Raw genomic sequence first — 12,447 nt, forward strand, 5'->3', positions numbered from 1 at the left:
ATAAGTATATAAAAAAATAATGTAAACAGTAGTAAGACTATGAATAGTAGTATTAGTATAATTTAAATCAACTAATATACAATATAAGTGAAATCAATTTATGTCTGTGGTCACTCAAGGGATCTTGTTACAAAGAATGTTTACCACCATCTAATATCGTGTTTGGTAATATTTTCAGAGTTTCCGAGACAACTCAATCCATAATATTTGAAGAAAATTTTAAATGTCGATTTTGACGTAAAATTTTTCCAGCACTAATACAAATAAAGTTTACGTCGTCAGATGCAAAGTGCAAGCCTCCACGATTTTTTAGTTTAGTTAATTTGGAATTGCTGCTATTATCCGTATTCTTTTCTATCATAGCAACGCACTGTTTACAATGAATTTTATTCTTTAATGAAAATACTATAGAACCGCTAATATGTTTGACTACTTCATCGATATATTCTGTGGAACACCAACCTTCTTTTTTGGTATAATCATGTTCAAATAGAGTACGAAGCAGGTTATGTTTGTGTCAACAACCTTCGGCACGCCAGACATGCGTGATTAGACAAAGACAACCAGACACCCTAGTTGCTCTCTCTCTTTCTATCACGTGCTGGTTGTCACTTATGTGCGCTCCTGTGGCTCACGTACTCTGTTCTTATATCTCTATGGATAAACATCATATAGATCACGATGTAACATTTCTTTACATCATATAATTAATGACGTGGAATGGAAAACTAATCAACTGGCTAGAAAAATTTATATTCAAAACGCCCTCCACGCGTCATCCAAAGATTATTCTTGACGTGACCGTGTGAGCCGATGAAGCAAGCAAACCTACAATCGGTCAAAGTCTATGAATCGGTCGTGTATTGTGGCGCCTCTGTTTCAATCTGTCGGTAGAGAAGTATCAATACTTGTCCCGTGACGTCATAAAGCCAATATGGCAGAACCACACTTACGATTAGCTGCCTGCACCACTGTGATCTGAAGTGGGCAGAAGGGCTGAGGGGCAACTATGTCAGATTATTTCAGATCTGCCCTTGGCTATTTAAACGGAGGAACAAATTCCGACGAATACGTTGGCCAGACAATTGAAATCAACAATGTAAAGCTACGGGTGACGCGACTGCTTGCCGAGGGTGAGCAAATCTCCCTGTCAAATCCGCCTACTTGTTCACATAGTTGTACACGTATCGTTCACATCTTTTTTTTTGATTCGCCTGAATTAATAATCCCACATAAAACAGTTCATCCTTTCAATAACTACCTGTTATATCGGATTCAACCGAACTTAATGCTTATTATCTACTTTTAAATCTCATCTTTTTTGTCTAAATAAATCAATGGCTATATCTACTTGTTGACATCTGTCAAATGTCGGTTTGACAGGTGGATGGGCAATGGTCTATGCTGTAGAGGATCTGGCAACGGGAAAAGAATATGCTCTAAAGGTAAGAGATAGTTTTATTCAGCTTTATTTTTTTTGGGCTATTATTGTATTATCCTTGAATATCACTTACTACTACTCCGCTCAATCCGTGTTTACAAATTTATGTCTTACATTCGGTAAGAAGTTCATTGGTATTGCATTATCACTAAATCTTGACTTGTCAAATTACACTACGTAAAATTAGTCAAAAAGTTGTCTAATTTTTTTCACATAAAAGAAGTTTGCACATTCAAGTCAGAGTTACGGGTACCATTCATGACCTGTTTTTTTATTGTTTGGCTTGGCAGAAACTCATCGCTGTTGATGATGAGGCTAATCGCATAATCATTCAAGAAATAGATACCCTGAAAAAATTATCAGGCCATCAAAATATTATACAATACTTATGCGCTCAGCGAGTTCAGCGAGAGGATCAAAAAAGCTGTGAATACTTATTGGTAACAGAATTATGCAACGGAGGAACGACAGCTGATCTTCTGCGAAATGTTGCTGCGAATACTCTGACTCTGCCTCAAATATGTCGTATAGCTTACCAAGCGACAAGAGCCATTCACCACATGCATGCTCAACCAGAGCCGATTATACATAGAGACATAAAACTAGAAAATTTTTTAATTGGAGCTAATGGCCTGATAAAATTATGTGACTTTGGAAGCGTTACTACTCAGCAAATATTACCCGACGTCTCTTGGAGCGCGCAGAGACGTTCTATGCTTGAAGAGCAAATGGCAAAGTTTACAACGCCAATGTATAGAGCTCCTGAGATTATGGATACATGGAATAATGAGCCCATAGGTCCCCCAGTCGACTGTTGGGCCCTTGGATGTGTACTTTATGCTCTTGTTACTCTGCGACATCCATTTCCAGATAGTAACAAACTAGCTATAGTGAATGCAAGGTATCCTCCGCTTCCGCCCAACCCACGTCTGGCCTGTTTTCATGATCTCATAAAAGGGTGCCTGCAGTCTTCACCTGTTCAACGAATGACAACTGCTACATTGCTGGAACGTCTTGCTGCTATTGCCGAGTCCAATTCTTTTGACCCGCGGGAATCAGCCAACATTGAGCTCCTTACTGCAGCCAAACCTTCGCCACCTCCGAGACCCATGCCCCCGCCAGTCGTTCCTCCGCCTAGGCCCTCTCCACCTCCAGCAGTCCCGCCGTCGAGACCTCCTCCAGCTCAACCTTTGCCTTCCAGGTCAGCAGCTGCCCCACCTTCTGGTTTGTTTAGCTCATTACGAGGAGGAGCAGGAAGTATTCTTCGAAATTTAAAGGATACTTCAAATAAGGTGATGCAAACGGTTCAGCAGAGTATGGCAAGGACCGAGCTAGATGCGAGCTACTTGACGTCCCGCATATTGATCATGCCATACCCGGCAGATGGAATTGAATCTGCATATCGATCTAACCACGTCGAAGATGTTAGAGCTTTTCTTCAAGCTAGACATCCACCCCCGGCTAAAATACAATTGTACAACTTATCCAGGGGACGACCAAACTCAGCTAGACTACCAGGGAAGCACATCGATTGCTCTTTTGTCTTTGCTGCTCCCGAATCAAACACTCCGCTTCTATCAGCTCTCTACCAACTATGCCAAGACATATATCGATATTTAGATGCTGATTTTAATCACGTTGTCGTTATATATTGCACAGTAAGTGTAGCTTTCAATATTTTTGCATCCATATCTACCTCTTTCTCCGAATTCTACATAGACTTTTCGATTATGTAACAATTCATTTTAATGAAAATTGTTTTTCCCTGCAGGATGGCTATCGTGCAAGTGCTACAGTTGCATGTGCTCTGCTTCTCTATTCCGGAGCATTGGCAACATGCGAAGAAGCTATAGCATTATTTACGACTCGTCGTTGTCAGGCTCCATTGATGCAACCATCAGAACTTCGAAGTCTATACTACATGAAATCACTCGCTCAAGGAATCTGTCCACATACCAAACCAATTTCACTACGATCTCTCCTGCTGCAGCCAGTGCCTCTTTTTACTCGGGCACGAGATGGTTGCCGCCCTTATGTAGAAATTTACAGTGGAGGGACATTGGTATTTTCGACCCGACGACCTGATTATGAGGATATGAAATTATTTGGTGTCATGGAAGGAAAAGTAGTTCTAGTATTGGGAGATGCAATGGTGAAAGGAGATGTCACTGTCGCCGTTTTTCACGCTCGACAACAGTTGGGACGAATTATGGGTATCAAAATTGCATCCATACAATTTCATACGGGATACATATCATCGGAAGAAAGTGTCATGATTTTCGAAAAACCGGACCTTGATGACGTCCCGGATCTCGGGGGAAGATTCAAAGTCACCCTGAACATAAGCGTAACCGATGGTCCTGTAAAATCTATTGCTGCTCCTGCTCCGTGGGATGAAGATTCATCTTCAAAACCTATCCCCGACCCGCTGTTTGGTTCCACTCTTGAAATGGAAGAAACTCTCGAAAATTTCCGAACAAATGTACCCGTGGCGGAAATCTCTCAACAAATCCCTGCAGCTCAATTATCAGTTGAGAATCCTAATGAGAGTGAGTGCTTCGAGGCTCTACCTCAAGAGGAAGTTCAAACCGAAGAACCTAAATTCTTTGAAGCAGATTTATTAAATTTAGGCATGCCAGATACTAGTGTACCTGCACCGCCGGCACCAGCGTCTGCTCCTACTATAGTAAATCCCGATTTGAACATATTTTCCAGCGACGGTAAAGGAACTGGTGATTTACTCGGAGGCTTTGCTGACTTCAGCCAAGCGGAAATAATAAATACTGAGGCTCTTACCAATTCTTCTACAGGAAGTAATTTACTGTTTGAACAAAATCAGCAGGGTAAATCGTCTACAAGCGATCTACTATTCGATCCACTCCAAGGTAGTGGAAATGCTGATCTTTTAGGTGGATGGGTTGGCTCAGGAGCAACTAGTCCAAGTATTGAAGAAAATTTTCCACGGAATGCGAGTACACCAAATTTTGCAGCGCAGACCAAAGATCCGTTTGCCAATTTAGCTGGATCATTAGGTGCAGGATTAAACTCCAGCTGGAGTGGCACACCGCGAGATTCAAGCACACCACAATCAGCAAGTCCAGCTGCAGGTAGCACGCCCGTACATTCTAGCCCTCGAATTCAAAAGCCCCCACCGCCGAGTGATTCAGGAGGAAATGATACTGGTGTATTCAGCACTAAGCCTGCAAAAGCTGCTGGAGATGCTTTTGGAGATTTGTTGGGTAGTCAGGGGTATAATTTCTTCAGCACGAGACGTTTAGAGAAGGAAAGTCCGAAGACAATAAATGAAATGCGTAAAGTTGAAGCTGCAAAGACGATGGATCCTGATAGACTAAAAATTGCTGAATGGACAGAAGGCAAGAAAGGAAATCTAAGAGCCCTTCTCTGCTCTTTGCATACTGTTCTATGGCCAGAAGCAGAGAGATGGCAGCGTTGTGAAATGCATCAGCTTGTTACTGCTGCAGATGTTAAGAAATCATATCGCCGAGCTTGTCTTGCAGTGCATCCTGATAAGGTACTAATACCTTTACAGAATTTGACTTCGAAATTGAAACTTATACTTTTTAAACCATACTTGCTTTCTGACTTTGAAATATGGAATCAAGAAAATGATTTGTATAACAATAACAAAATTTATATGAATCAATACAAGTTTCAAATGCAGAATTTAAAATTCAATTTCGTAAAAATACCTTCTGTAGATGTCTAAAATAAATTATGTTGAATTTATTTTGCAGCAAGCTGGAACAGCGAATGAGAATATAGCAAAGCTGATCTTCATGGAGTTGAATAACGCTTGGAGTACGTTTGAAAATGACGCTGCGCAACAAAATCTGTTTAGTTAATTATAGCAATTGATATTAATTGTTAATAATTAGTCCGTATCTTCTTCAACTACGATACTTTAATAATCAACTAGATTAATGATATTCTGCTACTTGTAAGATATTCTCGTCTTTATTGCATTCCGATATCGTAGTCTTACAATTAATCGTAATGTATAACAGCGAATCACAAGAAAATATCTACTCAAACATACATTGCCTAAGCGACTTCATTATTCGAATCCTGAATAATGATAAGAGATGTAATTCCTGACTAAAAGAAGAGACAAGATGAAACTATTACGTAACGTGTATATATGACAGTGTAAATTAAACTTAAATCCAAATGTAAACATACTAGGTCGATCTCCCTCCTCGTTTTCTTTTTATAAATTGACCATCACTGGTTTAGATATAATTGGGGTTGAATTTTCCCCACTTTGTATGATGTACATGCAACTGGAAGTGCATATATGTATATATATGTGTATATACACATAGGTATGCATGTATACGTGTGAAGTGGATCGCACAAGTAGTGGTGAATATTTGTGCGCTAGTGGTGTGTGGAATAAGGGTGGAAATCTGTAAAGGGAGGGGCTGGCCAAAAATGGCTGTCACACACAGAGTAAGACGTCTAAAAGAAGACAATTGACTGACCACAGTCTTCCAGCTGAAGAAATGGACACAATAGTAACAGTATATTAACAGTAACAGTGAGCCAATCAATAATTAATATGTTATTGTTGAGAGGCAATCCCAGTGCTTTGTTGAGACCACCCCCAGATCTGGCATCACTGAACTGTGCTCAAAGGTAGATTTACTAAAATAGTGAAATCCAAATGTAAAATAGTACATTTTTTTTTACAAGGAATTGCGTGTTCCGTTAACACACCAAGAGAATGTTAAACCCAATAATCTTTTGTACGGCTAAACAAAAGCCTCGTGATATTGACGTCAGTTGGATAGACTAGAGGGAATAAAAAAGGCAACACAGCGACGTCGCAAACAAGAAAAGATGCATCCCTCCTCTTCGAGGATTTTCTTTCTTCTTTTATTCGCTGCTTTTGGCAACAGGCATGTTGCATGCACACCAGATGCTGAAAAATTGGGGAGTGGCAATAAAGTAAGACTCAGGGCACCGTATTTACCATGGAGGCTGGTCATTTGCCTTACGCAACCCCAGAACCCTTTGAAAATGGATATTCAAAAGATATGGGAAGATGCGAGGCTGGAATCAACGCAAGGCAAAATGGAAGTTTCTTACGTCGAAGCAACAGCACCTACAACAACCGATTCTCTTTCATACCCATTGGCGCTTTTGGATAAGTTCTGCACAGCTGTCGAGGGTGGCCGAACAATTTTGAGCATAGTCATCGGAGGAGGACCTGCAGCCAGATTTCTCATCACAACTGCAACATTTTTAAATGTTCCAACACTATGGCTACCGTCCTCACATCGAGACTTTCTCCGTCAGGTTTGTACATACAATTAAGAATCATGTTATCAAAATTAAGATCCTACATTTTGACCATTGCTGTTAATTGCTGAATAATTAGTAAGTCTCATTTATTTTATATAATCATTTTTAGTTAAAAATTAAAATAAACTGAAAAATAATGTATTCGCACATTGCTTTTGATAATCAAATGATTTCGTTACAGGGAAAGAAAGAGAAATTCGAAAGTCGATTAGGTACTGGGGCAGAGGAAATGGGTGCAGCGGCAGCAGCCTTAATGCATAAAGCAAACTGGCATGCATTCACGCTTTTAATTGACGTAACATTGCTTCCAATAAATCAGCTACTTTTGGCTGATTTGTCCATTTTGACACCAAGATCTGTGATTCATCTTCCAGCTGATGATCAAACTTTACGTAAAAGACTTCGCCGCGTTGCGGAGGGTGGAAGTACTGGAGGTGTTCTTGTAATGGCTTGTGATTTGAGTACTGCACGCCGAATTATTGCTGCAGGTAACAAATACGGGATGCTTGCAGGAAGGTTCTTATGGCTCTGGTTGGACCTTAAAATGGAATTGAAACCTAATGAACCAAGTTTACCTATTTCAAGTAGTACACACAATGCACGCTCTACAGTGAAATTGAATACCGATGACATAAAGCACATCGATATCCACACAAATTTTAGATTAGAAGATGATATTCATTTGCATACGCTGCCAAACTTGGCCAATGACGTACATCGACTGCAAGAATTTAGATGGAAAGAAGATCTACATCTTACAAGTCGAGCTGAAAGAAGTATTAAAATGAAGGAACACGAAGACACGAAAGCCGACGATAAAGAATTGAATTCAAAGATGGTGATGCCTATAGGAATGCTTGTACTGAGGTCTGGTAGTATGAAAATAAACAGCGGTGATATAACGCTGACAAGAATGTTGAGGGACACTTCAGAGGCATTGGACCAAACAATTTTTGAAACTCGGCCAAAATTGGCACGCCTCCGAGATGCTCAATGGAAAGACTACTTCGTTCCCTCATGCTTTGCCCGTCCAGATGCAAAATTTTTATCCAACGAGGAGAGAGAAAACGTTTCACAGCTGCTAACGAGTAGACTAAGGAAATTCACACGACAACTTTCTAGGGACAAATCAGAATTTCATCTTTTGAACTTGCAGCCTATAACTGTCCCTGGTAATAAGACTCAATTGAAATGGACCAAGGTAGGCACAATCAAAGGAGGAGGAAGAGATGTTCGACTTGAAACGATAATCTGGCCTGGTGGAGGAATTATACCTGCCTACCTTGATCAGATGGGAGCCGGAGATGGGATTCCAGCATATCGCATCGTGACTGCACTCTCCCCGCCTTTTGTAATGGCGACAAGTTTACAAGAAGGTCTATGCCTAAGAGGTATAGCTTGCCGCCAAGGTGACGAGACCGTATGTTGTTACGGACTTAGTATGGATCTATTATCTCTCATTGCCCGGGAACTTAGATTCCGCTTTGAGTTGTACGTTGCACAAGACGGTTTGTTTGGCAGGCGAATTGGAATAAGTGGTAAATGGAATGGAATTGTGGGTGAGCTCACATCTGGCAAAGCTCAGTTGGCATTTGCACCCCTCAGTGTTTCGGCGAGAAGAGCTGAGGTGGTAGATTTTACTACTCCCTACTTCTTCAGTGGGGTCAGTTTCCTTGCTGCGCCACAACGTAAATCTGAAATACCGTTGCTGGCATTTTTACTGCCCTTTAGTACAGAACTATGGATAGCAGTTTTTACTTCCCTCAATATCACTGCAATGGCAGTGGCAGTTTATGAGTGGTTCAGCCCTTTTGGGCTCAATCCGTGGGGCCGACAACGCAGCAAAAACTTTTCCATAGCTTCTGCCTTGTGGGTAATGTGGGGTCTTCTTTGTGGACACCTTGTTGCATTCAAAGCTCCAAAATCATGGCCAAACAAATTTTTAATCAATGTTTGGGGAGGATTTTCTGTTATATTCGTTGCTTCGTACACAGCTAACATTGCGGCACTCATCGCAGGTCTGTTCTTTCATTCGGCTGTGAGCAACTACCATGACCGCAGTGTGAGTAGCGGAATGTATGCAGAGCACTTGGCAGGTTCCAATTTTTGAAATTTCATGACCTGTCACTATCTCTGATTACAGTTACTGTCGCAAAGAGTAGGAGCTCCCAAAGCATCGGCAGCAGAATATTACGTACAGCGTGCCAATCGCCAATTATGGTCACACATGTCTCGGTATTCGTTAGCCAATGTTGAGGAAGGAGTAGAAAAACTGAGGAACGGTACATTGGATATTCTTATAGCGGATACACCAATCTTGGATTATTATCGAGCTACTGATAATGGTTGCATATTGCAAAAAATTGGGGATACTATTAACGAGGACACCTACGCGGTGGCACTAGCTAAAGGCCATCCCTTAAAGGAGAGTATTTCTAGAGCCATAGCCAATTACACTAGCAACGGTCTACTTGACATTTTACAGGAGAAGTGGTACGGAGGTTTGCCCTGCATTCGCGGACGAGAAGGAATGGATACTGGGCTTGACCCTGAAACTGGAGGGCAACCCCGACCACTCGGCGTAGCATCCGTTGCGGGAGTCTTTTGTCTCCTTGGGCTAGGAGTTGTTCTTGGTGCTGTAATATTAGCCGGAGAACACCTGTTTTATAGATATACCTTGCCCAGACTAAGGCACAGACCACGAAGCTCTATTTGGCGGAGCAGGAACGTAATGTTCTTTTCCCAAAAGTTATATAGATTTATCAACTGCGTTGAATTAGTATCGCCTCACCATGCTGCAAGAGAATTAGTACATACTCTGAGACAAGGACAAATTACTTCTCTCTTCCAAAAAAGTGTAAAGCGGGTGAGTATTTCTTTTTTTGAATCCTTATGATAATTGGGCAATGTACAAGGTTCCCATGTTCCAGAAGGAACACGAGCAACGTCGCAGACGAAAAAGCAAAGCCCAATTCTTTGAGATGATACAGGAAATTCGGAGGTAAATATCAGAACTGTCTCCATACTTGACCATTAATAAATTGATTAAAATTTTATTAATATTTTATTACCTTTTGCCTGATCTTCCAACTAAGTTGGAAAGTAATGGGGTCAACAGGCGATAGACTAGAACAATTATCAACAATGGTTTCTTAAATACAACAGTGTTCATAAATTAACGTTGTTACTGTATTTTCATTCGACAAAGGGTACAACAGGAGGAAAAAACTGAGACCGTCTCGAAAGATGCAGAATCACGTCGAGTAGCAAAGAAAGACGATAAAACATCAAAAGGTAGAGAACGGAGCCGTAGCAAAAGCCCTTTGATGCCCAGAAGTCCGAAACGAACTGAAAAAAGTAGAAGTTCAACGAACTTGTCGGGCTCGCGATTAGGACTGTCTCCCATTAGTCTTGAAGAGCCAATGCGGCCGATTGAATTCACGTTAAGTAACACGAATCTACGTGCAAGAAGTCCACTAGAAACAGTGGGTCGGAGACTGAGTCACGGTGACGGGGGATCACCGCCCCCCAGACTCGGATCGCATTTTGGAGGGAGTGCAAATTTGAGGCCGCAAGTACCGGTGAGAGGAGACTCCCTTGGAGGTGGAGCAACCACTCCGCGACCCTCGAGAAGTCCGGCAAAGAGGGGTCAATCATTCCCTGTATTTGCTACTCTTCGTCCACCACATTCCAGCGGTGTTCAACGGTCCAAAAGTCCGTTACTGTCACCGAACAGCGAGCTGACTAATGCTATCGGACGAAAGTTATCCAGGGAATGGGGAGCCAGCAACATTGACCTCAGGATCTCATCCGTTGCAGAGACTGAACCTGTGATTGGGACTGGTCCAGAGCAGGAAACTACACTAATCATAGAGCGTTCGGTTCCAGAGCTGAAGCAGGAGGAAATACAAGTGGCAAAAAAACCCGTCAGACGCGCACGAAGTCATGAGACCCGAGAGAGCGCCAAACACTCGATAGATTTGCCATCACCAAGAATGAACGTTCAGCCTGTGGTAGGGGGCCGATCGGTAAGTGAACGAACCAAAAAACAACTTGAGTCTGAATTAAAAGCAATTTTGAGCGCCCGCGCACATCACCGTGACTTACATCCTCCTTGATAGATCTGTAGATCTGGTCATGCGTACTTGAATGCACAAAGCTTAGAAGCTTCCTGCCTTTGAGGGGCTTCGATTGATTTAAGCAATATCAGAATAATAGGTCAATTTGTAGAGGAAACTGGAAAAAAAAAAAAAATTTACGAGAATTCTTCATAAGAAATAGACAGCCTTGGTGGACCTTATAACCAGGAGGCGACTCAATGATGGGGATTGCCTCTGTTTGTTCATTCGTTGTTATGTACATTGATAACTTAGGTTACATTACATTAAAAAGTGCTATAAAAGAAAAAAAGAAAAAAAATCTTAGTAGAAATGTCCTATTAAGTGAAGTAACACGATATATTAATATTAAGATATTTTCTTGTTGGCGTTTTAACTCTATTAAATTTACCGCTGGCCCGGGTGAGTCTCTCTTTCAATTGCAATGGAAATAAATAATATTGTCTACTGCGGTATTTCTCAACTTGACACTGGATTCAAAAATAAAGTTATACGATACCTAATAACACCATGATGATTAATTGATATAGACAAATTTGTAATTCTACCATGAATCCAGAAGTTGAGAGACACTGATCTACGGATTTTAATGAATTGAACTAAATACTGCCACTTTAATTAAACTTGTGATTGTGGAAGGAGGGGCTCGCGTTTCAGGCTCTTGGAATATAACAACCACAAAGCACACATGCACACATTCCTCGTAAATGGAGTGGCGAATAATTATTGAAAAGGAAAAAGCAAAGAAAAATAAAAGAAGATCATAAACCACGGGCGAAGTTATACCTTTGTCTTGGTGATGGATACATATAACATATATCTAGCATAAAAAAATTTATAGAAACTAGCAAACATAGATATATCTCTGCAAGTGATCAAAGTATTAAAATTTTTGACGACCGAAGCTCGTCAAAAGCTGATTCGTTATAAATTTATAAAAAATAACAAGTAAAAAAATCTATCTCCACTATCCGATAAAGAATCGCTTTGTGATCTAATGAAGAAAAAAAAAAAATTTATTTACTCCTACTATCTAACGTTAGACTATTAGAGTGAATGCATGGGACTAAATTAAAGAATTAATTTTAAATGATTCATAAGCGAGGCCTTAGGAGTAGTCGTATCCGCCCAATACTTTACTTACTAGTATTATTGTATTTGGAAATTTCACTATATTATATTAGAGAATATTTAGATATTTAGTTGGACTGTTTATCGTTAGAAAGACTATAATTATACTTATTATTAAACTCTCGAAAGTCGTAATCAGTAGGTTCCTATGGATATTAATACCGATGCAAATTTTCTCACATGCAATATAAACGAAATATGGGTTGCCGACTGAAGATAGAATATAATTAACGGAATTGCCAGTGAGGAGTGATAGGAGTATACGTATCAAATATAAAATGGTACAGAATCTCGCACTCAGTTTGTCATTTTATATTACCAGTATGAGGCTTCCACATATGCGTTTTACAAAAAATTTGCTCGGTAAAGGTTTGCTATCAGTACTGAAATCTCTAAAGCAGCATAAATTTAATGAGATATATATCGAAAGAA

General features: G+C 40.5%; 2 protein-coding genes across 4 annotated transcripts; both read left to right on the forward strand.

Moving 5' to 3' along the window:
* Positions 1–83: 83 nt before the first annotated feature.
* Positions 84–5,636, forward strand: LOC124181597 (cyclin-G-associated kinase). Its single transcript, XM_046568306.1, has 5 exons — positions 84–1,133; positions 1,384–1,445; positions 1,732–3,099; positions 3,213–4,973; positions 5,197–5,636. Exons 1-5 carry the CDS (start codon positions 1,010–1,012, stop codon positions 5,302–5,304), a joined length of 3,423 nt encoding a protein of 1,140 aa, XP_046424262.1. The 5' UTR covers positions 84–1,009; the 3' UTR covers positions 5,305–5,636.
* Positions 5,637–5,747: 111 nt separating this feature from the next.
* On the forward strand, positions 5,748–11,053 carry LOC124181596. 3 transcript variants are annotated; one of them, XM_046568302.1, is made up of 6 exons: positions 5,748–6,097; positions 6,155–6,760; positions 6,948–8,828; positions 8,910–9,632; positions 9,697–9,767; positions 9,975–11,053. In XM_046568302.1, exons 2-6 carry the CDS (start codon positions 6,302–6,304, stop codon positions 10,882–10,884), a joined length of 4,044 nt encoding a protein of 1,347 aa, XP_046424258.1. In that variant the 5' UTR covers positions 5,748–6,097; positions 6,155–6,301; the 3' UTR covers positions 10,885–11,053. The 3 variants fall into 3 exon arrangements, with proteins under 3 accessions (XP_046424258.1, XP_046424259.1, XP_046424260.1); XM_046568303.1 differs by having other exon boundaries at positions 6,225–6,760; XM_046568304.1 differs by having other exon boundaries at positions 5,748–6,760; positions 9,700–9,767.
* Positions 11,054–12,447: the final 1,394 nt, after the last annotated feature.

This window comes from Neodiprion fabricii, chromosome 4 (assembly GCF_021155785.1).
Source record: "Neodiprion fabricii isolate iyNeoFabr1 chromosome 4, iyNeoFabr1.1, whole genome shotgun sequence".
Classification (NCBI taxonomy): domain Eukaryota; kingdom Metazoa; phylum Arthropoda; class Insecta; order Hymenoptera; family Diprionidae; genus Neodiprion; species Neodiprion fabricii.

Bases quoted from the DNA above. Each gene is read 5' to 3' on its own strand.
- LOC124181597 (XM_046568306.1), top strand. From the start codon at position 1,010: ATGTCAGATTATTTCAGATCTGCCCTTGGCTATTTAAACGGAGGAACA. The intron at 3,100-3,212 runs GTAAGTGTAGCT...TTTTCCCTGCAG, and splicing joins TTGTCGTTATATATTGCACA to GATGGCTATCGTGCAAGTGC. The intron at 4,974-5,196 runs GTACTAATACCT...TTTATTTTGCAG, and splicing joins TTGCAGTGCATCCTGATAAG to CAAGCTGGAACAGCGAATGA.
- LOC124181596 (XM_046568302.1), top strand. From the start codon at position 6,302: ATGCATCCCTCCTCTTCGAGGATTTTCTTTCTTCTTTTATTCGCTGCT. The intron at 8,829-8,909 runs GTGAGTAGCGGA...CTCTGATTACAG, and splicing joins GCAACTACCATGACCGCAGT to TTACTGTCGCAAAGAGTAGG. The intron at 9,633-9,696 runs GTGAGTATTTCT...CCCATGTTCCAG, and splicing joins TCCAAAAAAGTGTAAAGCGG to AAGGAACACGAGCAACGTCG.